The sequence below is a fragment of the Lithobates pipiens genome, unplaced genomic scaffold (assembly GCF_037356315.1).
Source record: "Lithobates pipiens isolate NorthernLeopardFrog02 unplaced genomic scaffold, aLitPip1_a1.2 Scaffold_22, whole genome shotgun sequence".
Classification (NCBI taxonomy): domain Eukaryota; kingdom Metazoa; phylum Chordata; class Amphibia; order Anura; family Ranidae; genus Lithobates; species Lithobates pipiens.
Genome location: NW_027507784.1, coordinates 198,140,235 through 198,165,528, shown reverse-complemented (window position 1 = coordinate 198,165,528; position 25,294 = coordinate 198,140,235). Strand labels below are relative to the sequence as shown.

The 25,294-nt window shown below is 44.7% G+C and overlaps 1 protein-coding gene across 3 annotated transcripts in view; it reads left to right on the top strand.

Annotated features, from left to right (window-relative positions):
* EEF2KMT (eukaryotic elongation factor 2 lysine methyltransferase) overlaps positions 1-24,949 on the top strand; it is an 83,773-nt gene extending 58,824 nt beyond the window's left edge. For all 3 annotated transcript variants that reach the window (XM_077448818.1, XM_077448819.1, XM_077448817.1), the window contains 4 exons: positions 3,538-3,671; positions 7,276-7,565; positions 22,559-22,708; positions 24,750-24,949. In XM_077448818.1, coding sequence (XP_077304944.1) covers positions 3,538-3,671; positions 7,276-7,565; positions 22,559-22,708; positions 24,750-24,847 — 672 coding nt within the window. In that variant the 3' untranslated portion in view covers positions 24,848-24,949. The remainder of the gene's footprint in view (positions 1-3,537; positions 3,672-7,275; positions 7,566-22,558; positions 22,709-24,749) is intronic.
* The last annotated feature ends 345 nt before the right edge of the window (positions 24,950-25,294 follow it).

Below are 25,294 nucleotides of genomic sequence, written 5' to 3'. Positions count from 1 at the left end.
TAAGTGGACAGAAAGGTTTCTTCACAGTAAGAGCTGTGAAAATGTGGAATAGACTCCCTGCAGAGGTGGTTCTGGCCAGCTCAGTAGATTTCTTTAAGAAAGGCCTGGATACTTTCCTGCATGTACACAATATATCTGGGTACTAACATTTTATAGGTAAAGTTGATCCAGGGAAAATCCGATTGCCTCTTGGGGGATCAGGAAGGATTTTTATTTTCCCTGCTTGAGCAAATTGGATCATGCTCTGCTGGGGTTTTTTGCCTTCCTCTGGATCAACTGTGGGTATAGAATTGGGTATATTGGATTGTACAATATTTTTTATTTATTGTTTTTAAGGTTGAACTGAATGGACTTGTGTCTTTTTTCAACCTGACTAAATATGTAACTATGTGGACACTTTTGTTTCCTAACAGTTGTTCAATACATATTTTTATATTTTTTTCACCTGTTTATGACACGTGGTATTGATTTTCAAAAGAAGGTGGTGAATAGGTATGATACATAACACTATACTAATGTAGCCTACGATATCCGTATCACTACTGACCCCTGAACGCTGCGTGACTTACTACTGACCCCTGACCTCTGCATGACTTACTACTGACTTCTGAACTCTGCGTGGCTTACTGCTGACCCATGACTTACTACTGACCCCTGACCTCTGCGTGACTTACTACTGACCTCTGAACTCTGCGTGGCTTACTACTGACCTCTACCTGACTTACTACTACTGACCCCTGACCTCTCCGTGACTTACTACTGAACTCTGCGTGGCTTACTGACCTCTGTCTGGCTTACTACTGACCCCTGAACTTTGCATGACTTACTACTGACCCCTGAACTTTGCATGACTTATTACTGACCTCTGCGTGACTTACTACTAACCTCTGACCTCTGCGTGACTTACTACTGACCTGCGTGACTTACTACTGACCTGCGTGACTTACTACTGACCTCTGCGTGACTTACTACTGACCTCTGCGTGACTTGCTACTGACCCCTGACCTCTGCGTGACTTACTACTGACCCCTGGCCTCTGCGTGGCTTACTACTGAACCCTGAACGGCTTACTACTGACCCCAGTCTGACTTTCTACTGACCCTTGAACTTTGCATGACTTACTACTGACCTCTGCGTGACTTACTGACCCCTGAACTTTGCGTGACTTACTACTAGGGATGAGCCGAACACTCCCCAGTTCGGTTCGCACCAGAACTTTCGAACGGACCCCAAATTCGAAATTCGAAATTAAAAGTGCTAATTTTAACGGCTAATATGCAAGATACTGTCCTAAAAAGGGTTTGGGGACCTGCCTGGCTCCTGCCCCAGGGGACATGGGTCAATGCAAAAAAAAGTTTTAAAAACTGCCATTTTGGCGGGAGCACTGATTTTAATGACGATTAAAGTGAAAAAAAAGGGAAATATTCCTTTAAATATCGTGCCTGGGGGGTGTCTGTAGTATGCCTGTGAAGTGCCACGTGTTCCCCCTGTTTAGAACAGTCCCTGCACAAAATGACATTTAACGGAAATAACGTAATTTAAAACTGCTTGCGGTTTTAATGTTTTATATCTGGTTCCTGCAATATGGTTGAAAATCATTGAGAAAAATGGCATGGGTAGCCCTCCCTGCCCATTACCAGCCCCTTTGGGTCTTGTACGGATATTAAGGGGAACCCCGTACCCATATTGAAAAAAGGAAATATGTGTGGCCCCCAGGCCCTATATACTCAGAACAGCAGTATACAGGCGGTGCAAACAAGACAGGGACTGTGTAGGTTTGTTGTGTTAAGTAGAATCTGTTTGTGCGTGCTGTCTGTGTGCTCTGAATTACAATCTCCTACCGCTGACTTCAAGCTCTATTTAAAACTAGCAAGATAGTTAGCTATATAGGTGGATATAGCGGTGTATACTGGGTTCAGAGCACGCAGACAGCACGCACAATCTCCTAACACTGACTGAAAGCTCTATTTAAAACGAGCAAGATAGTTAGCAATATCGGTGGATATAGCGGTGTATACTGCGTTCAGAGCACGCAGACAGCACGCACAATCTCCTAACACTGACTGACAGCTCTATTATAAAAGATGGATATATCGCTAGCTATATAGGTGAATATAGCGGTGTATACTGCAGTCAGGGCACGCAGACAACAACCACTACAGAAGAGCAAGAATGAAAAATCGGCCGATAACGATCTGTGTATACTGTGTTGAAGGTACACAGAACACCCACTAACTGCTACAGACGCCAACACACTACACAAGGCCGCCGCGCTGGCGGCCTTATATAGTGTGGGGCGTGTACTACACAGCCTGAGCTATGATTGACCACAGGCATCCTGCCTGTGGCCAATCATGGCTCTCCTCGCTGCCAGCGCTGTGATTGGCCAAGCATGCGGGGTCACAGTGCATGCTTGGCCAATCATGAGCCAGCAATGCACTGCGCCATCGCAGTGCATTGTGGGCCGTGAGCGCCACACGAATTTGACGCGAACGGCCCATAATGTTTGGAATTTGCCGAACGGGCAAACAGCCGATGTTCGAGTCGAACGTATGTTCGACTCGAACATGAAGCTCATCCCTACTTACTACTGACCCCTGACCTCTATGTGACTTACTGCTGACCCCTGAACTCTCGGTGACTGACCCCTGACCTCTGCGTGACTTACTAATGACCCCTGAACTCTCCGTGACTGACCCCTGACCTCTGTGTGACTACTGACCTCTGTGTGACTTACTACTGACCCCTGAATTCTGTGTGGCTTACTACTAACCCCTGACCTCTGCGTGACTTACTACTAACCCCTGACCTCTGCGTGACTTTCTACTGACCCTTGAACTTTGCTTGACTTTCTACTGACCCCTGACCTCTGCTTGACTTTCTACTGACTCCTGACCTCTGCGTGACTTACTACTTATCTCTGCGTGACTTACTACTTATCTCTGCATGGCTTACTACTGACCTCTGCGTGACTTACTACTGACCTCTGCGTGGCTTACTACTGACCCCTGCGTGACTTACTACTGACCCCTGAACTCTGTGACTTACTACTTATCTCTGCGTGACTTACTACTTATCTCTGCATGGCTTACTACTGACCTCTGCGTGACTTACTACTGACCCCTGACCCCTGCGTGGCTTACTACTGACCCCTGCGTGACTTACTACTGACCCCTGAACTCTGTGTGACTTACTACTGACCCCTGAACTTTTCGTGACTTACAACTGTCCCCTGCCCTCTGCATGACACAGAATGCAGTAGTAAGTTAAATAGGTTGAAAAGACACAAGTCCATCTAGTTAGGAGGAATGGTTCTGAAGATTAGTGAAGAATATATTATACATAGGCAATATTTGTTAGGAAAAATGGAGTTTGCATTAATAAAGAAAAAAATGTCTTCCATTTGTTATAAAATAAAGAATCCCACAAACCAGACTCTGACTTTATTGCTGATAATATAATGCTTTCAACATAAACGTTATTGTGAATTTGAATGCTATAGCAGGAATCCTTGAAATCAGATTGTTTTCTTTGCAGCCGTCAGGAGGCACTGTGACACTATGTGAAAGCAAAGCAATAATCTCAGAAGGGACTACAGGCTTAGTGACATGGGAAGCGGCGATCTTCTTAGCAGAATGGGCTATTGAAAATATTGATATCTTCAGAAATCGGTAATATATATATATATATATTTTTTTTCCTCTGCTCTAACAAGCCTTTTGCATGCATTTGGCACAGAAACAAAACCAAGATGTATTTTGGCCTCTAGTTTTTTCCCAGGTGTCATATGGCTGTATAAAGACTTTTTTGTAATGCCTATGTAGTACCACAGCTCAACCACAGTGAGTTTTTGTACGGTGAAGCAGTGAATGGTACCAGAACTACTTATTACCTTCATTTGCTGTTGAAAGTGTTGATCATCACTGTAGTACAGTGCTGGTCGGCTTAGTAAATATTAGATATTTTTTATTTTTGATAATGTTTTGTTTATTATTGTTTTGTTTTTTTGACAAACTGATGCTTTTTATAAATGCCCCAACCACTGGTCCATCTTTCCGCATCAACTATATGACAAAGCAAAAGTGATAAATGCATAAGCTTTTTTAAACCCTTTTTATTAGGATTCAGGCTGGATTCACACCTATGCATTTTTAGTGCTTTTTGCATTTTGCAGATTTGCACTACAGTCCATTTAACATGGCTTCCTATGGAACACGTTCTTTAGTGTAAATATGCAAAAAGCACTAAAAATGCATAGGTGTGAATCCAGCCTCAGTTAGGTTTGTGCAGGCAAAAATTAGTTGCCACAACAATGGTGACATTTTATCATCCAAAATATACAACATATCTTGGGTACTTGGGAATAAGTGGGCAGAGTTTCTTAGTATATATATATAAATATATATATAATGGGATGAGACTGATGTTTGATTCAAATGTAAGTTACATTTTGGGGAAACAATTTGGGGTGTTCGTGGCAAATTCGAAAGCCACGAAACACCCTTTAAAAGTCTATGGGAGTAATCAAAAGTGCTCATTTTAAAGGCTTGTATGCATGTTATTGCCATAAAAAGTGTTTGGGAACCTGGGTCCTTCCCCAGGGGACATGTATCAATGCAAAAAAAAAGTTTTAAAAACTGCAGTTTTTTAAGGAGCTGTGATTAAAAAGTGAAAAGTGAAACAATAAAAGCAAACTATTCCTTTAAATTTCATACCTGGGGGGTGTCTATAGTATGCTTGTAAAGTGGTGCATGTTTCCCGTGTTTACAACAGTCCCTGCACAAGATGGAAAGGAAAAAAAGTCATTTAAAAGTACTAGTGACTGTAATGAATTGTCAGTCCTGGCAATACCCATAACAGTCATGGGACAAACCAGCATGGAATTCCCCCACAGTCCATTACTAGGCCCTGGTATGAATATTAAGGGGAACCCCACGCCAATTTTATTATTTTTTTTTAAAGACGTGCCCCCCCCCCCCCAAAAAAAAAATCCATACCAGACCCTTATCCAAGCACGCGACCTGGCAGGCCACAGGAAAAGTGGGGGGGGACGAGAGAGCCCTCTGAACCGTACCAGGCCACATGCCCTCAACATGAGGAGGGTGCTTTGGGGTAGCCAAAGCACAGTGTCCCCATGTTGATAGGGACAAGGGCCACAACCCTTGCCCGGTGGTTGCAGGGGTCTGCAGGCAGGGGGCTTATCGGAATCTGGAAGCCCCCTTTAACAAGCCTCTTCCCTGTGTGAAATAACGGGGTAAAAATGTACCCCTACCATTTCACAAAAAAAAGTGTGAAAATGGTAAAAATGACATGACACGGCTTGGGGCAAGTCCTTTATTAAAAAATAAAACTGTCCCACGAAGTCATCTTCTTCTCTTGCTCCGCTGACAGACCGAAAAAGGGGAAAAAATAAGAAAATGCAACCGACCCGCTTCCATGGGAGGCACCCACCGTAATGACGGTCCTCTCAGGTGACAGCTCTTTCATAACTGAGGGAGGGGACACACAGGGATGTTGCCGGGTGACCCCGCCCCCTCTGACACACGAGGACATCTCTATGGATTCCCCGTAGCATCAGAGGAGTGGCCCCTACTGTCTCAGGGCCCGCTATTTTATCGTGCTTCTCAGTTACTAGCTTTAATGGTATGACTGTTGAAGCCCAGGTCTTAAATTGGTTGTAAACCCTTATAAACCACTTTGACCTACAGGCAAGCCTAGGTTAAGGCTTACCTGTAGGTCTAAGAAATATCTCCTAAACCTACACGGTTTAGGAGATATTTGCCAAAAGACAGGCACCTCTGTCTACGGCGCATGCGCCGTAGACATCGGCGTGCAGGCGCCCTGAGTGCGCCGCTGTTAACGCCGATTATGCCACGAGTGGCGGCTCCCATGCGCATGCGCAGGAGTGACGTCATTGCGGCTCCGCCGAATGACAGCACCTGAGCAGCGAGACCCACCAAGAAGATGGAGGCTCCATACACAAGGGGACAGCGGTGACTTCGCTGGATCCTGTGTCAGGTAAGTGACATATAATGGACTACTATGCGATGCATAGTAGTCCATTATGCTTTACCTTTGCAGGGAATCAAAGAGGAAGTAAACCCATTAGGGTTTACTTCCTCTTTAAAGGACAGATGAATTTCTGAGTCTGTCATTCCTACTTTGCTGAAAGCCTAAATCCTTCTTTGTTTGGTATATACACAGGCACTTCAAACCCAGAAATTCTGTGCCTCTCATTCTAGCCTTCCAACAATTGGCGCTTGACCAGAACTTGACCAGCCCTTAGAAAGGATATGTTTCAGCATTGTTGAACTTTACTTTTTTATATGAATACTCAGCCTGTGTCCTGTGCTGTATGATTAAGACAAAGGGAATTCTGACTTGCTTGTAAATTCTACATTTCTATCGTACAGTCAAGGACACAGGCCACCCTCTTTTCTATTCCTGGGTTACCCTGCATTGCTTCCTAAAAAGCGGAGGAGGTCCTCAAAAGCTTGTACCATTGTTCAATGACCCAGAGGTACAAGCTTATAACCTAGTTTTTTTTTTTTTCTATCAATTGACTACAGGTGTGGGGTTCTGGGCAAAGCTGTAATAAAAAATAAAATAAAAAATCTGAAACCTAAGCAGTTCCCCTTCCTGTTTACATATCTGTTCTTGGTGTTCGAGTAGCATTGAGAAATAAATGATTTAGAGTAGTATTTGCTAAGCCAGATTGTCTCATTCCTAGCAACCAATTTAAAGGTTAATTCCATCTTTCATTTTGCATGAATTTAGGATTCGGGTTACCAATAAAATCCTCTGACCTTTTTCTTCTTATATACTGTGTCACATGACTTGGTACAGTACCTCTACAGTCATAGAAATAATTGTCAAATGCACATGCTTTGTGGCAGTGCTTAAACCATGCCGTGCTTCAGCAAAGGAAAAGGACCATTGACAGTGATGAGGGTCTAGAACCAATAAGAACCAATAGAGACGGCACAGAGATGAGGGAGAAGAGCGGAGATTTAAAATCCCCGGACTGTTAGACTGGATGCATGGGCACTGACGGCTCAGCATTGCTGAATGTCAGTACAGCGGGGACTGGGGGGGGGGGGGGTTTGTTTTGGGAGGATTTATGGGGTTAGTTCACCGTTACATTTTTTTTCTGTAAAGGTGAACTAACCATTTCCATTCAGCTTTCAGATATACTTTCAGTTAGAAATGTTTGTTTAGTTCTGGTGATTATATGTGAATTCTTTAATGCTGTAAGAGTTGTATTTTTTTCCCCAGAACTGTATTGGAGCTTGGAAGTGGAATTGGACTGACAGGACTGGTTATATGCAAGAGCTGTTTTCCTAAGAAATACATGTTCAGTGATTTTCACCAGAAGGTGCTTTCGAAGCTTAGAGAAAATATTCACTTGAATGGCTTTGTGCTTAGTGATGATAATGATTACACAAAAAAACCTGAAAGAGTAAAAGATTCAGACGCTGTTCAGATGTCAGTTTTAGAGCTGGATTGGGAGTCCATTACAGAACAACAACTTTCACAAATTGATGCTGATGTGATAATTGCAGCAGGTAATAGAATAGCATGTGATTAATAAAATGTAACTATGAAATATTAACTGTAGAAACTGATTAGGTTACATGGAAATTGCATTTTTCCCATACTTTTGTAAGAGATTAATATACACATAAAAAGTGTATGAATATTAATCAAACTTGAAATTCTACTATAAGTCCTATTAAAAGGGAAGTATGGGCAAAACTTTTTTTGGCCATACTTAATCTTTTGGGCACAGGATTTCACTTTTTTCTGCACTCCTGTGACCCAGATTCAGCCAAAAGCTGGCTGTCAGCTGACTTTAGAGAGGCAGTCCAGGCTCTAGAAGGATTCCACCTTTAGGGTCAGGATCCAGCCAGATGCCTGATCAGCAGCTGGCTCAGTGTGCCGCTGAGAGCCTGAGCCAGCCGCTCCTGCTCCCTCCATAGCCTGGCGCTCCAGTGAGCGCTGGAAGGGTACAGCAGAGAAAGGTGGTTGACAGTCGCTGTTCTCTGCTCAAAGCTGACTGAGAACTGAGCGATCAGCCATCATGTGATTGCTCAGTTCTCAGTCGCAGGTTACAGCTGCAGCATTGGGCCGATGCTGCATCCATATATGTGAGTATGCATGTTTTTTTTTTCCCCCCACTTCTCCTTTTTAAAGCGTTACCAAAGTCAGATTTTTTTATTTATACCTACCTACTTTTTATTTAATCTAATAATGAGGATTACCTGTTGGTACAGTAAATACAGTGCCTTGCGAAAGTATTCGGCCCCCTTGAACTTTTCAACCTTTTGCCACATTTCAGGCTTCAAACATAAAGATATAACATTTTTATTTTTTGTGAAGAATCACCAACAAGTGGGACACAATTGTGAAGTGGAACGAAATCTATTGGATTTTTGAAACTTTTTTAACTAATAAAAAAATTTAAAGTGGGGCGTGAAAAATTATTCGGCCCCCTTGCGTTAATACTTTGTAGAGCCACCTTTTGCTGCGATTACAGCTGCAAGTCGCTTGGGGTATGTCTCTATCAGTTTTGCACATCAAGAGACTGAAATTCTTGCCCATTCTTCCTTGCAAAACAGCTCGAGCTCAGTGAGGTTGGATGGAGAGCGTTTGTGAACAGCAGTTTTCAGCTCATTCCACAGATTCTCGATTGGATTCAGGTCTGGACTTTGACTTGGCCATTCTAACACCTGGATACGTTTATTTGTGTACCATTCCTTTGTAGATTTTGCTGTATGTTTGGGATCATTGTCTTGTTGGAAGATAAATCTCCGTCCTAGTTTCAGGTCTTTTGCAGACTCCAACAGGTTTTCATCCAGAATGGTCCTGTATTTGGCTGCATCCACCTTCCCCTCAATTTTAACCATCTTCCCTGTCCCTGCTGAAGAAAAGCAGGCCCAAACCATGATGCTGCCACCACCATGTTTGACAGTGGGGATGGTGTGTTGAGGGTGATGAGCTGTGTTGCTTTTACGCCAAACATATCGTTTTGCATTGTGGGCAAAAAGTTCGATTTTGGTTTCATCTGACCAGAGCACCTTCTTCCACATGTTTGGTGTGTCTCCCAGGTGGCTTGTGGCAAACTTTAGACGAGACTTTTTATGGATATCTTTGAGAAATGGCTTTCTTCTTGCCACTCTTCCATAAAGGCCAGATTTGTGCAGTGTACGACTGATTGTTGTCCTATGGACAGACTCTCCCACCTCAGCTGTAGTTCTCTGCAGTTCATCCAGAGTGATCATGGGCCTCTTGGCTGCATCTCTGATCAGTCTTCTCCTTGTCTGAGCTGAAAGTTTAGAGGGACGGCCAGGTCTTGGGAGATTTGCAGTGGTCTGATACTCCCATTTCAAAATGATTGCTTGCACAGTGCTCCTTTGGATGTTTAAAGCATAAGAAATCTTTTTGTATCCAAATCCGGCTTTAAATTTCTCCGCAACAGTATTATGAACCTGCCTGGTGTGTTCCTTGGTCTTCATGATGCTCTCTGCGCTTTCAAGAGAACCCTGAGACTATCCCAGAGCAGGTGCATTTATACAGAGACTTGATTACACACAGGTGGATTCTATTTATCACCATCAGTCATTTAGGACAACATTGGATCATTCAGAGATCCTCGCTGAACTTCTGGAGTGAGTTTGCTGCACTGAAAGTAAAGGGGCCGAATAATTTTGCACGCACCACTTTTCAGTTTTTTATTTGCTAAAAAAGTTTAAAATATCCAATAGATTTCGTTGCACTTCACAATTGTGTCCCACTTCTTGGTGATTCTTCACAAAAATTTTTATATCTTTATGTTTGAAGCCTGAAATGTGGCAAAAGGTTGAAAAGTTCAAGGGGGCTGAATACTTTCGCAAGGCACTGTATTTCATAAACGTTCCCCATTTAGGAGATATTTGCTTTAGTAGCAGTTGGTGACATTACCGATGCATACTCACTACACTGTCAATAGGTGGCATGCCATCCATTGAGAGAGCTGTGCCGCACCCGTGACTCCCAAAACCAGGACCATGAACCCAGAAGGGAGACTGGGTGAAGATGGAAGCCCTGTCAGCAGTGACAGCATGCTGCTGGAGTTCTTTGTTTTAAGGCAAGTCTTTTATAATGTGCTAGTATGTAATGCACACTAGCACATTATGTTCTTAACTTGCAGGGGGAAATGTTTTTTTATTTTTATTTTTTGCAGTTTGCTGAAATTGTTGAATGACACGTGAACATTTAAAATGCGCGCACACACACACACACAAAGTACTTAAGAATACAATTGGAGTTGAATGTATGGCAGCTATAAATTATTGACTTTTTTTTTTTTCATTCAACCAGTTGGTTTGACAAAAAAGATAAATTACCCGATTTTTTTTTTTTTTTTTTTTTTTTTTCTTTTTTCCCCCATCCACACATTTTGATGTGGACGGGTGAATTGCTTCCACTGATTTATTTATTCTGATGGTGGGGAGACTTTCCCTCGATCAGAATACAATGATCAGTACTGCTGGCTATAGCTGACAGCACTGATTAATCAGAAAAAACAGACAGGCTGGTTGTACAGAAGTTGATCGGTACATGGATTGAAATTTGGCCGATCAAAATTTCAGTCCATGCATGACCAGATTGTGCAAGATACTGAAGTCACTTGCCGACCAACAGTTGTAACTTGACCGTTGGCTGGTGGCTCTGTTGTTCTGGGTTTACAGGCTTGCGCTCGCTACTGCTCGTGCTGTGGCTGGACAGAGCATGAGTTTGTCAGCAGGCTCACAGCCAATGATTTTGGCTGCTGAACCTGCCGATAGCTTAGCCAATCGAAGCACAGATCTAACTGGTTCTTCTCCCTTATTTCATTCACTATTCAGAGCTGAGCTCAGGGTGAGTAGTTTGGCACACAGATAACCCCTTGATTTCCCTCCTGATCATCAATGTCACCCAGTGTCATTAGCACAGTGAACTGTTACTGATCACTTTATTTGTAATCTTTATCAGTGTCAGAACTTTATTAGTGTCACTAGCAATGCTGGTGTCAGTAGAACCAGTCCCTGATTGCTTTCCACACTACCACAGTCGCACTGTTATTCTCTGGTCACCGCCATTACTAGTATAGTTTCTGTGTCTGTCCAGTATAGTATAGTGTCCCCAAAAATGCTGTGTTTGCAGGATCAGCGCCAAACTTGCAAACACCCCAAAACACATTCTGTTACTTCTACTGTGTATAGGGATACCACATGTGAGACTTTTTGAGAGCCTAGCTGTGTACGGGTGCCCAAAATCCATTGAGCACCTTCAGGCTTTTAAATGGCATAACTTGCGTATTTGATTTCCTAACTACCGATCATAGAAGTTCTAAAATGCCAATATTACAAACACCCCCCAAATGACCACTGTTTGGAAAGTAGGCAAAGTAGGCACTCCAATGTATTTGATAAGAGGCATCGCGAGTATTTGGCAGATCTCGTTTGTTGCCACAACTTTTTGGGAAGTGAAGAAAGAAATTATTATTTTTTTTTAAACTTGTGGCAAAATATAAGATATTCCAAAGACTCAACATGCCTGTAACGACACCCCGAGTATGAAAGGGGTTAAAGTCTTTCCCTTCACGAACACCAAGGCAGCTACCAAACACTCCATTCAGTCAAACAAGGAACCCATACAGATAATTCTCCCCCAAGACGAGACGAGGCTCTGTGTTGAGGATCAAACAGGAATGAATCTTTATTGAGATGAATGCAGGGTCTTTTTATACATTTGAGAATACTGCAGGCCCCACAGGAACAATGACCCGGATCCACCCACAACATCACACAATGGTTACATAACGAGCCCCCGTTACACATTATTCTGAGTGTCAATATCTCCTCTAGTAGACAATAGATGAGTTAATTAGCACACTTAATAGGTGAAGGGAAAACTGCCTCAGACAAGATTAACACGATTTACTTATCCAGACAAAAGCAACATTGTTAAGAAATAGATGGTCTGTCTCTTACAATGAACTTACTGGAATGCCCATATTAGGAGTTAAACTTCCTGGCCATAGACCTCAGTGTCCAGGGGATAAAATCTTCATATTTCTTGAGAGATATTGTTAATGAATATTACTTTCCCATTTGAAATAATCCAATCATATTCTCAGGGTTTATTCTTTTCTTGGTCACCCTGCGCCCAAAAGTGACTCCCATCAAAATGCCTTTCAGCAAATACCTTGGGGTGCCTACTTTCCAGAAAGGGGTCATTTTGGGAGGTTATACTGTCCTGGCATTTTAGGGCTTCCGAAAATGTGATGGGTAGTCAGGAAATCCAATGCGTAATTAATGCCCCTTGAAAGCCTAAAGGTGCTTATTGGATTATGAGCCTCTGTACATGGATAGGCTGCCAAAGGTCTCTCACATGTGGTATCCCCATACTTGGGAGAAGTAGCAGAATGTATTTTGGGGTGTAATTCCAAATATTCCCATGGCATGTGCGAGAAATATCTCATTAAAATGGCATCTTTGTATTAAAAAACAAACTTTTTTTGTTATTTTCCAAAAACTTGTGGCAAAAAATAAAATCTTCCAAGTACTCAACATGCCTCTCAGCAAATACCTTGGGGTGTCGACTTTCCAAAAAGGGGTAATTTTAGGGGGGGTGTTTGTACTGTCCTGGCATTTTAGCGCCTCAAGAAATGTGATTGTGAGAAAGTCAGAGCTACATGAATCCCAGTACATATACCATAGTTTGTAGATGTTATGACTTGCACACAAACTAATGAATATACACTTATTGGGTTTGTTTTACCAAAGACGTGTGGCAGAATACATCTTGGTCTAAATTTGTGAAGACATTTTTTTTTATGTTTTTTTAATAAAAAAGTAGAAAATATATATTTTTATTTTATTTTTAGTTTTCAGTCTATTTTTAAGTCTACATAATAATAAAAAATAAAAAACCCAGTGGTGACCAAATACCACCAAAAGAGAGCCCTGTTTGTGTGAAAAAAAAATGCTGTAAATATCAGTGTTGCATGACTGAGCGATTGCCAGTTAAATTGGCACAGTGCAAAAAACAGCCTGGTCATGAAGGAGGGAAAAAAAAAACCGGGGGTGCGTGGCCTGGACATGGAAGGATAGAGACTTGCAACGCTTGAGCTCCCGGCCGTCTCTCGCCTCACCGGATAAATTCTACAGTTGGACCGCACTATGCCCACCTCAAAGAAAAAGACCGCACACAAACAAGGCAAATCTACCCGACCGCCGACTCCTGCACCGCATTCGGGTGATATTGGGAGGCTTTTTCATCTCTCTCAGCACCGCTCCCCGGACCCCAATATGGCGCCGGAGCGAGCCCACGTGGATGTTGACCGGGCTACTTGCTCCTCACCAGACCTGGATTCGGAGGCTTCTCAGGCTTCCTTCCCTGCCCCACACATGGGAACACCCCCAGCGCCCCACAGTGCCCTGGACGTTATGGAGACCCCCCGAACGGCGCAACCGGTGGATGCGGACCTCCGCCTGCTATTGCAAGCTCTCCCTACGAGAGCCGACATCACCGCCTTGATCGATTAAGGTGGAGGAGACTCACCGTAAAGAAATAGCCCTCGTCCGGGGAGAAGTGAAGGACTTGGCTGCTAGGGTCACTGGCGGGGAACATTCCCTTTCGGCCCTGGAGCAGCGAGTGGAGGCAATGGAGGCCTCACAGGCGGCACACGTGGACATGCTCCTCTCTCAGCAATTGCGGCTGGAAGAAATGGAAGACAGCAGCCGCAGAAACAACCTGCGGCTGCGGGGGCTACCTGAGGCGACGGGATCTGAGGATCTGGCGGACGCTGTCGCTGCAATTTTCCGCAGCATCCCTGGAGTGGACTTACCATCCCGCTTGGAGTTTGATAGAGTGCACCGTGCTCTGGGGCCCAGGTCCGCAGATCTGACCAGGCCGCGGGATGTTGTATGCCGGCTGCACCATTATGGCCTCAAGGAGGAGGTCCTGCGGAAGTCCTGGGAGGCCCCTACTTTGGAGTTTGATGGTGCTGAGGTGAGGATCCTCCCGGACATCTCCCGTGCCACCCTTCAGCGACGTGCCTTACTGAAGCCCCTGTTGGATCTTGCACGGCGTTGTGGAGCTACATACCGTTGGGGCTACCCGCTGTCAGTCACGTTCTGTAAGGACCAACGGGTCTTCACTCTCCGTACCATGGACTCCTTACCTGCTTTGTTTGGGTTCCTGGATGTGGAGCCTATTGCGGTCCCGAACTGGCTGACGTCTTTACCCCGCCCGCAGGGACCAGACCCGAACCGTAGCAGAAGAGGTGACTGGCCGCCCAGACAGCAGCGACAACGCCGCAGACCCAGGGCGCCTTCAGGGGAGGACTCCCGCGAGCTCTGAGGTAACTTTTCTTTTATAATCCCTTGCCTGCTGCTCTCCCTCCCCCCCCCCCCCTGCTCGCCGTTGCCGTTGTGATGGTCGCCGCCGCTGCTGTTATTTCTGATGTGCGGACATTCTGGACTGCGGCTGCGACCTAGGCGGTTGATACCCCCCCCCCCCCACTGGTTGCCTCTCTGCTACTACCATGTCTGCCACTCCCCACCCGAGTGCCGTTTGTGGAGCCCCTCTATTGCATACTTCACAGGGAGACTGCACCCCTTGCAGCGACTCGTCTCTTGTTACCGGATCGTAAGTCGAACCGCAGGTCACTACCTCTGGGTCACCCATGATGAGATGTCCCCACATGTTACAGGTCCCTCGATGGGGGGCATTGCCTACCGTAGACTCTAGGTTGGTGCTGGAACAAATTACCTGCTGAACTTCACCGCTGTGACGGTGCTCCTCGCCGAGCGGAATGGCTTTTTACTGTGTTGTCTGCAAGTTCCTCCGTTACATGTAGCGGGGGAGTCTAAACCCGGCGGGCGGACACTACTGGAATGTTTTTTCGGCCGGACTGCCAATGTAAATGTTCCGGACGGGGAGTGTTTCTGCACAACCGGTACTTTTAGCCCAGGAGCTTGGTTGTTTGCCGGCCCTTACACTTGCTGAATGGTTGTGGGACCTAGCTGCAGTGCTCTCCATGGGGAGGGGGGTGGGATGTTTTTCATCTTTTCATTCCCTTGCTCTATGTTCTACATGACTGGGTCTCTGTCTACTGTATAAATATTATGGGCTATGGTACAAGCACATCACTTGTAATTTTTTTTTTAATAAGAGGCCTACATTGTTTCAACATATTGTATGAGGGAAGACGTTCCTGACCGGGCGTCCCAGTGGGCGGCACTTGTTGTTTGGGGGGGTGGGGGGAGCTGGTTGTATGTGCCCGGGGGGGCCTCTGGTTGCCCTACCCGGATACGGTATGACCTGTTGACCATCTCGTCTGGGTTGTTGCTCATTAATATGGCTCTCTGCTTTATTTGTCTGATTTACTTGAAATGTTAACTTGTGGTTTGGTTATTTATTTTATATATTTATGTTGAAAGGTTTTGAGGGGTTGCACATGGTGCATCTATGACCTATAAGAGGCGGGGGCGGGCCTGTGGAGCTGGATCTCTGGTTTCCTGTCAGTCTCGTCCCCACCAATAGGCCGGCATATTGCCCTAGGGGTCACGGTTAGTTCCACCTGGGACATTATATGCTCTTACTTGAGTTGTAGGGAGACGAGGGCAATAGGCCCACTCCCGTGTTACAGTTTTTTGTGTTTTTCTTTTCCCCCTTCTCCACTCTTTCTTCCCTCTTCTATCCCCTCTTTTTCCATAACAGCTTCTGTCTTCGGATTTTCCTCTCTCTCTCTCTCTCTCTCTCTCTCTCTCTCTCTCTCTCTCTCTTTCTCTCTTTCTCTCTTTCTCTCTTTCTCGCTACACCCCTCTTTCTAGATTCTCTTCCCCTCCCTCCCTTTCTCGTCCCGTTCTCCCCGCTCCGACCCCTTCTGCACCCTCCCTCCTTACCGGCCCCGTCTACCCGCCCCGGTGTACCCCCCCTTTCTCTCTTCCCCGTCCTCCCCCTTCTCTCCGATTCGGAGGTCCCCCCGGTTGTTACATGGCGGTGCCCCGTGTGAACGTCCTGTCACTTAACGCGAAGGGCCTTAATACGCCGGAAAAGCGCCGCATGCTTCTAGCTGATTTGAAAAGATTGCGTGCTGATATTGCCTTTATACAAGAGACCCATTTTAAGCCGAATGCATTACCATACCTACGCAATAGACACTACCAATGGACGTATCACTCCACCAACCCGCTAGCTAAATCCAAAGGGGTTTCCATACTCCTCTCTAGTAGACTTCCGTGGCGTTGCCAGGGATCCCTGTTGGATCCTTCAGGCAGATATGTGTTCCTTAAGGGGCTTATTGGTCACGTGCAGGTGACTTTGGCGGCCGTATACGCTCCTAATGAACTCCAAGCCACTTTTCTGGAGAGGACCATGGAAAAACTACAGGAGTTTAAGGTTGGGCAATTGCTGCTCGGAGGGGATTTTAATGCCCCGCCGGTTCCCTCTGTGGACACGTCGTCTGGCCGGACATCCATGCCGATTGCTCAGCTTAAACGCATTGCGAGGACATTACATGACTCACAACTTATTGATATCTGGAGGCTACAACATTCGGGAGAAAGGGATTACACGTTTTATTCCCCCATGCACAAACTTTATACCAGAATCGACTACTTTCTAATTCCCCACTCCCAATTGCACGCGGTTGAATGCTCTTCCATCGGCGACAGGACTTGGTCGGATCATGCGCCGATCTCCCTTACATACAGGCTGACTGACGCTTCATCCATGACGAATAGATTTTGGCGACTAAACGAAAGTCTCCTACAGACCCCGGAAGTCCTGGATGATGTCACCAAAACATTGCGATGTTATTTGCAGGAAAATGACCTCCCAGACTGTCCCCCAGGTGTTCTATGGGAGGCACATAAAACGGTGGTGCGGGGGGTCCTAATACGACACGGTGCACGGATAAAACGGGAACGGGCCGAACAGCTGAACCAGCTTTTGGAACGGTTACGCGTCATGGAGGCCAGACACAAACATGCTCCCTCACAATCCTCTGAAAATGACCTACTGACGATCAGGAAGCAGATTACGGACCTACTACATTATAGCGCTAAAGCTGCCATTCAATCTTGCCGAAGGATGACTTACGAATCGGGTGACAAATGCGGGAAGCTCCTGGCAAGACTGGTCAGGGAACGTAGGCTTCTGACGTATGTTCCCCATGTCGTGGGGCCGGAAGGTCCAATTACCCATGCACATAACCTGTGAGTTCAGAAATTTTTATTCGGAACTGTACAACCTACAGACGCACCCCGCGTCCCCAACCGCCCTGACCGACTACTTGGAAAAGTCTCAAATGCCCTCTTTATCCCCGACGGTGAGAGAGGAACTGGAATCCCCCATTACTTTGATGGAAATCCATAAAGCTATAGGGACAATGAAGCCAGGGAAGGCCCCGGGACCGGACGGATATACGCTGCAATACTACAAACGCCTGTTAGATCTGCTAGGGCAGCCCATGCTTGCACTATTTAACGCAATAGGGGAGGGCGGGGAGTTCACTAGAGATTCCTTAGCCGCTCACATCTCGGTGATTCATAAGGAGGGGAAAGACCCGGCATCCTGCGGTAGTTACCGGCCGATCTCTCTCCTAAATCTAGATCTAAAAATTTACACCAAGATCTTAGCTACTAGGCTGGCAGGCCATCTCCAGCGACTGATTCATTTGGATCAGGTTGGATTTATTCCTTCCCGAGAGGCCAGAGATGGTACCACGAAGGTGCTTAATCTGATCCATGTGGTGAGAAAAGCGGGATTACCCTGCGTACTGTTAAACACGGATGCTGAAAAGGCTTTTGACCGTGTAAATTGGCCATTTATGTTTGCAGTACTTTGGCACGTGGGGCTGGGGGACCGAATGATTGCTCATATATTTGGGGTGTACTCCAGGCCGACTGCCCAAGTTAAGGTTAATGGGACGTTGTCAACTCCTCTACCAATAACTAATGGGACGTGTCAGGGTTGCCCACTATCTCCCCTCCTGTTTGCATTGACTCTAGAGCCTTTTTTAGCCACGGTGAGACTGAACCCAGATATACAGGGAGTAACCGTGGGGGGAGTGCAACACAAATTATCGGCATATGCCGACGATATGCTTTTCACATTGACTAACCCAGGCATTTCCTTACCTAACCTGCTCAAAGAGTTTGAGGTATACGGGAAGTTGTCTAACCTGAAGATCAACTTTACCAAATCGGAAGCCATGGGGATATTGATCCCGCCGCGGTTGCTCCCTGCTCTGCAATCCAGCTTCCAATTCAAGTGGACAATGACCGCCCTGACCTACCTAGGCACTACTATTCCTCCAGACCTTGCAGACCTGTACGCATGCAATTTCCCCCCTTTACTGACTAAGACGAGGCTGCTCTTGGACTCATGGCACAAAGGGACACATTCCTGGTTCGGTAGATGTAATCTACTAAAAATGTGCATCTTGCCAAAATTTCTGTATTTATTTCAGACTCTGCCGATCAAAATCCCTCCTGCTTATTTTAAACAGGTACAGGCACTGTTTACACGCTTTGTCTGGGCACAGAAGCAGCCTCGGATACCACGTTCCCAACTGTCCCTTCCAAAACGACACGGAGGTGTGGCGTTGCCAGACGTCAAGCAGTATTATAGCGCCTCCCACCTGAGTAGGGTGATTGGGTTCGTAACCTCCCCACCAAATTGTGGGCCCAGATAGAGCAACACCAGTGCCCAGTCCCGTTGAAGTCTGCCCTATGGTGCAGGGCCGCGCTACCGAAGGAAGTGAAAGCCCACTCGCTTATAGGCAACACCCTATACCAGAGTGAGAGGGCGGCATTCCAACAATCCCTGACGACCGTGTCGTCCCCGCAGACACCGATTCTCGGTAACCCTAAATTCCCGCCGGGTCTACCGGCTGCGCAGTTTAGACGATTACGTGACTCCGACCTTACTAGGGCCTCTCAGTTTGTAGCGCGAGACGGCTGGGTTTCTATTGGTGCCCTTATGGACCACAGGGGTCCCTACGGTTTAGATTTTTGGGATGCCGCGCGTCTACATCACTTTCTTCAGTCCATCCCGAACCCCACGGCTCATTCTAGACCGCTGACTGTGTTTGAGGAATACTTCTCTGGCACGGAACCTATCTCCCGCCTTCTCTCTAAAATGTATGTTTTACTAAATACCCCGCCACCGACGCACCGTATCTCTAGTCTCGCGAAATGGGAGGGGGACTTGGGTTGCACCTTCACGCCTGCGCAGATTGCACAAGTTCTACGGTTCACCCTGAAATCTTCAATATGCACCAAGACACAGGAATTGAATTATAAAATCCTCACGAGATGGTACCTGACTCCTAGCTGCCTCCGCCTTATCTTCCCGGACGCGTCTGCACATTGCTGGCGTTGCGGGGAGGATGGAGGTACGATCATACATGTTTTTTGGTCCTGCCCCAAGCTCTTGGACTTTTGGACAGCAGTCCGAAATATTGCCCAAAAATTTACGGAGTGGCAAATCCCGAATGACCCGGCCTTCTTCCTCTTACATATATCGGACCTACCCTCTAGGAAATATGCACGGTCAATCTTGCGCCATCTCACCAACGCGGCCAAATCTTGTATCCCTCTGCTCTGAAAGCAACAAACTCCCCCTTCCGTGGCCATGTGGCTACGGAGGGTGGAAGAAATTAACAAAATGGAAGATCTGATAATGACTGCCCAGGATAGACAAGAAATTTACCGAAAGACCTGGTCCCTTTGGAATGTGTTTGTGTACTCGACAGAAGGCAGAGCCCTTCTCGGGCACTAGGGGGAGTTGGGTTGGTTAACAGGCGTTCATGCGGGGTACTCCGAATCGCCTCCACTCCCCTTCCCTAATCTCTTCCTTGTCCCTCCTTCCCTTTTCCTCCTTTTCCCTTAATCCTCCCCCTCTCCTCTCACTATTTCTCTCTCCTATCCCATCCCCCCTTTCTGCATTTTTCACCCTCCCCTTTTTTCTTTTGTTTGTGCGCTATTGCCAATCTTTTCTTATACATGCGACCTACTGACTGCTCACAACGGTCGTGATTTCGGCCTGTGGGTCTGGACCTTGAGTTATTCACTGAACTTGGTATATCTTTGGCCCCCCTTTTGCCGGAATTGGCGGAGGGAGGGTTCCTGGTGGGGTCGATTCACTATTTACGGTGTAATATGAAGCTGATAGTCGTATTTCCTGTTACTATGCTGCACATTCTGGAGGCTGTGACCTTCACTGTCTATGATGTCCCTTTTTGTTTGGGGGCTCTACCCTATATGTGTGAAAATTTTGAATAAACTAATATTTGCAAAAAAAAAAAAAAAAAAAAAACTTCTGAAGGTAAAGTGGTTAGTTACAATATTTTTAGGTTGCATCATAATGTAAAATCTATCTAATCTAATGAACATTTTTCTAGGTAAATTTATTTCAAAAGGTGCAATTGACATGAAATTTTCACCACATAAGTAATAACCAATGCAATCCAAACATACAAAGAAACCAAAACAAATTTAAGTTAGGTCTAATAAAATTGAAATTACATAGGGAGAAAAAGTATTGAACACATGAAGAAAGCAATATCAGCAATTAGCAACTCTGCCCCTTGTCAGGGCAAATTAATATCAGCTGGTTTGGTCTCAACTGATGGCCTATAAAAAGGTGTCTCATTACCAAGGAATTGCACAAGAAACCTCTCATGATGGGTAAAAGCAGAGCTCTCGCAAGACCTTCGCAACCTTATTGTTGCAAAACAAACTGATGCCATTGGTTACAGAAAGGATTCTAAACTTCTGAGTGTGCCAGTGAGCACTGTTGGGCGCTAATCCGGAAGCATAAAGCACTTAATTTCACCATAAACCGGACACAACCAGGTGCTCCTTGCAAGATTTATGATAAAGGAGTGAAAAGAATTATCAGAATTAGGCTCCATGCACACTGAAGCTCAAAAATCTTTTTCTGGATGCCAGATTGCTGGCAGAAAACGCTGGTTGAAAAACCTGCTTTTAACAGCGTTTTGTACTAGCGTTTATGGGCGTTTTTAATAAAAATACACAGAGTAAACTCCAAAAATCCCACAGTGCATTCCAAACTCCCACAATGTATTGAAAAAATAGAACGCCGAACACTAAGTAACGCGTGTTTATGAGCGTTTATGCGTTTGTCGTTTTTTGGCGGTGAAGAATGGCACTTTGAACACAAATCTGGCGTTCAGGAAAAAGCCAATGAACGCCACTGCTCATTACAGCTAAAAAAACTTCCATTTGTGCATGGAATAACTTCCATTTGTGCATGGGCTAACATAGAGTGGAGTTTATGGGCTTTTAAAAAAACGCCCAAACTCCAATAAACTGTAGCTTATGAGCTCCAGTGGGCATGGAGCCGTATTGTCCAAGAGCCAAGGACCACTTGTGGAGAGTTTCAGAAAGACTTGAAATTAGCTGGTACAATTGTTTCAAAGAAAACAGTAAGTAATGCACTTAACCACTATGGCCGGTATGCACACTCACCATGCAAGACTCCAATACTGAAGAAAAAGCATGTTGAAGCTTGTTTAAATTTTGCTGCACAACATTTAAACACGCCTGTGAAATACTGGGAAACTATAGTCTGGTCAGATGAGACCAAAATGTAACTCTTTGGATGCCATAATACACACCATGTTTGGAGGTCAAATGGCACTGCACATCATCCCAAAAACACCATACCAACAATAAAGTTTGGAGGTGGGAACATCATGGTGTGGGGCTGTTTTTTCAGCATACGATACTGGCAAACTTCAAATCGTTGAAGGAAGGATGAATAGAAAAATTTACGAAGACATTCTTGATAAGACTGCTGCTATCTACCAGGATGATGAAGATGATATGAGGGTGGACATTTCAGCAAGACAATGATCCCAAACACAAAGCCAAGGAAACTCTCAAAGAAAATAAAGCTAGAATGGCCCAGCCAATTATCTGACTTGAATCCAAAAGAAAATCTATGGAAAGAACTAAAGATCAGAGTTCATAGAAGAGGGCCACGGAACATTCAAGATTTGAAGACTGTGGAAGAATGGGCCAAAATCACACCTCAGCAACGCATGCGACTAGTTTCTCCATACAGAAGCTGTCATTACCAACAAAAGATTTTGTACTAAGTATAAAATACATTTCTGTTAGTCTGTTCAATACTTTTTTTTTCCTGTGTCATTTCATTTTTATTACACCGTACTTAATTTCTGAACTTATTTATTTATTTATTTTTGGGGGGGGGGGGGGGGGTTTCTTTGTATGTACGGATTGCATGGGCTGTTTCCGACATTTCGTAAAAATTTCTTGTCAGTGGCACCATTTAGAAATGCATTTGCCTAGCAAAATGGTGACCTGTTCAATACTTACTTTACCCGTTGTGTGTGTGATGGAGATTTATTTATATATATATATATATATATATATATATATATATATATATATAATTTATGGTAAATTGCCAAAAAACAGGCTGTAAACTGTTCTACAAAACCATTTACATTTATTTATTTTCTGGCTTTCAGATGTCGTATATGACCCTGATGTAATAACGTCATTCTCAAACATCCTATGCAAGCTTCTGCTCTGTAAAAAAGTTGAAAAGTCGTTGCATATCTTTGTAGCTTCTACAGTTCGCAACTCAGAAACCTACAAACTGTTTCAGACAAAACTAGGTATGTTTTTATGCTGAAGTCTCTGCTTTTGTAATCAAGGCACTGTTCCCTTGCTTAGTTTGCTGAGGTAGCTTTAGAAAGAAAAAAATAAATAAAAATTCCAGTCACTTTTAACAAGTGTGAATAGTTGATGTTATAGGGGTTGTTGATTATCCACTTAAGGCCCCTTTCATACATGCGGATGGTATGTCCGTATTTCATCCATCCGTTTGCGGATGAAATACGGGCCATACATTCATCCCTATGGGATAGCGGGTGTCTGCGGATGAGCATCCGCAGACACCCGCTATTGTCCGCCTCCGCAAATGTCCGATTCTGCAGACGGAGGAAAATCCTATTTTTCTGTCCGTCTGCAGAGCGGATCGGATGAACACGGACACACGGTCCGTGCTCGTCCGATCCCCATAGAGGAGAGCGGAGAGCTGACAGGGCGGTCCCCGCACAGTGTGCGGAGACCGCCCTGTCCGCAGCCGGCTCAGCGGGGACAACGGAGCGATCCCCGCTGAGCGAGCGGATCATCAGGGGGCGGATCTTTACTGATCCGCCCCGTGTGAAAGAGGCCTAAGCCCCGGACCATTTTGCTGGCTTAAGACCAGACCACTTTTTGCGATTCGGCACTGCGTCGCTTTAACTGACAATTGCGTGGTCGTTAGACGTGGCTCCCAAACAAAATTGATGTCCTTTTTTCCCCACAAATAGAGCTTTCTTTTGGTGGTATTTGATCACCCCTGCGGTTTTTATTTTTTGCACAACAAACAAAAATAGAGCGACAATTTTGAAAAAAAAACGCATTATTTTTTACTTTTTGTTATAATAAATATCCCCCAAAAATATGTAAATTTTTTTTTTTCCCTCAATTTAGGCAGATATTATATACATATACATATTTTTGGTAAAAAAAATCGCAATAAGCGATTATTGATTGGTTTGCGCAAAAGTTATAACGTTTACAAAATAGGGGATAGTTTTATGGCATTTTTTTATTAATCTTTTTTTTTTTTACTAGTAATGGCAGCGATCAGCGACTTTTTTTTTTTTTTTTTTTTTTATTGTGACTGCGACATTTTTGACACATTTTTGGGACCATTGTCATTTATACAGCAATCACTGCTATACAAATGCAGTGATTCCTGTGTAAATGACACTGGCAGTGAAGGGGTTAACCAGTGGGTGGCAGTGTAGGGGTTAAGTGTTCCTAGGGGCGTGTTACTAACTGTTGGGGGCTGGGCTTTCTTTTAGTGAACACTGATCTCTGCTCCAATCACATGGAGCAGAGATCAGCGTCACTTGTTGCTAGGCAGAACTGGGAGATGATGTTTACAATGGCATCTCCTAGTTCATCCACCCCGTGAGACGATCGCGGGTATGCCCGCAGCGATCAAGTGCGCGGGACCCACGACTGGACTCACGGGGGTCCCGAGCGGCACACGAGTGCGCCGCCGGTGGTGTGATGGCAGGGCGGCAAATTACGTACAGGTACACCCATTTGCCTGCCCGTGCCATTCTGCCGACGTACATCGGCGTGCGCCGGTCGGGAAGTGGTTAAACAGGTTTTAGTTCGTTTTTTGTCATAGAACCTCAAATCCCAATGCATTTTTGTGCATGTTGATTAACATAAATAGACTCCTTGGTATCAAAATGAAAACGCACAACTGCAAAGTGATTTCAAATATTTACAATAACAAAACACAAAATCACTGCATACTTATAGACCCCTTTTTAAGTGTGTTTAATAGATGCACCAATAGCAGAAAATACTTACGCTGTCATGCTGATGCTGTGACTGGAACTTTTTTTTTCTAGTCCTTAACCCAGAACACGGACAGTAAAGTGTGAATTTATCTACATATTTGTTACAAGCCAGTGATTCCGAGTTTTAAAGGTTTTAAATCGGCATGGTAGGCAGCAGCTAGTATTGTCTGTGGGTACATACAGGGTATCTGACCCATGGCTTTAATTACAGGTGTAATTTTAATTAATATCTATATCTTTTCATTAATATGTTGTGTGTTTATGTTTTTTTATCTTTTCGTCCCTTTAGATGAGGCTCGACTGAAGTGGCAAATTGTTGCTGATCATAAAAAAAAAAAATTTGTCTATGATGTAAACTGCCCAATACAAATTCTTCAGGTTTTTTAAAAAATGTAAATATCAAAAATATTGGTGTTTTTGTAAATATTTTCTACATTTATGTTTCATATTAAAAATATAAGTTTTTTTAAATTGCATATTGTAAAGGAATACCAAGACTGTTCTGTCATTTGCTATAATGCTGTCGATGGCAAGACTAATTTGGCCTCCTGCTATTCAAATATCTTCACAAGACACACAGCTGAATAAGTCCTATAGATTTTGGGTTAGATATGGGCAGTCAAAGGGGCAGGCAGTGCTGGAATGTTTCATCAAAGTTCAGCTTGTGCTGTAAACATGGTGGGGTTGATTTTACTAAAGGGGTAAGGCTCAATGCACAAAAACACTTCAGGACGTCGGATTGCTGGCAGAAAAAACGCTGCTTGAAAAAACACGCTTTTATCAGCATTTTGGAGTCGCGTTTATGCACATTTTTTAATTACACCAAGCACACAC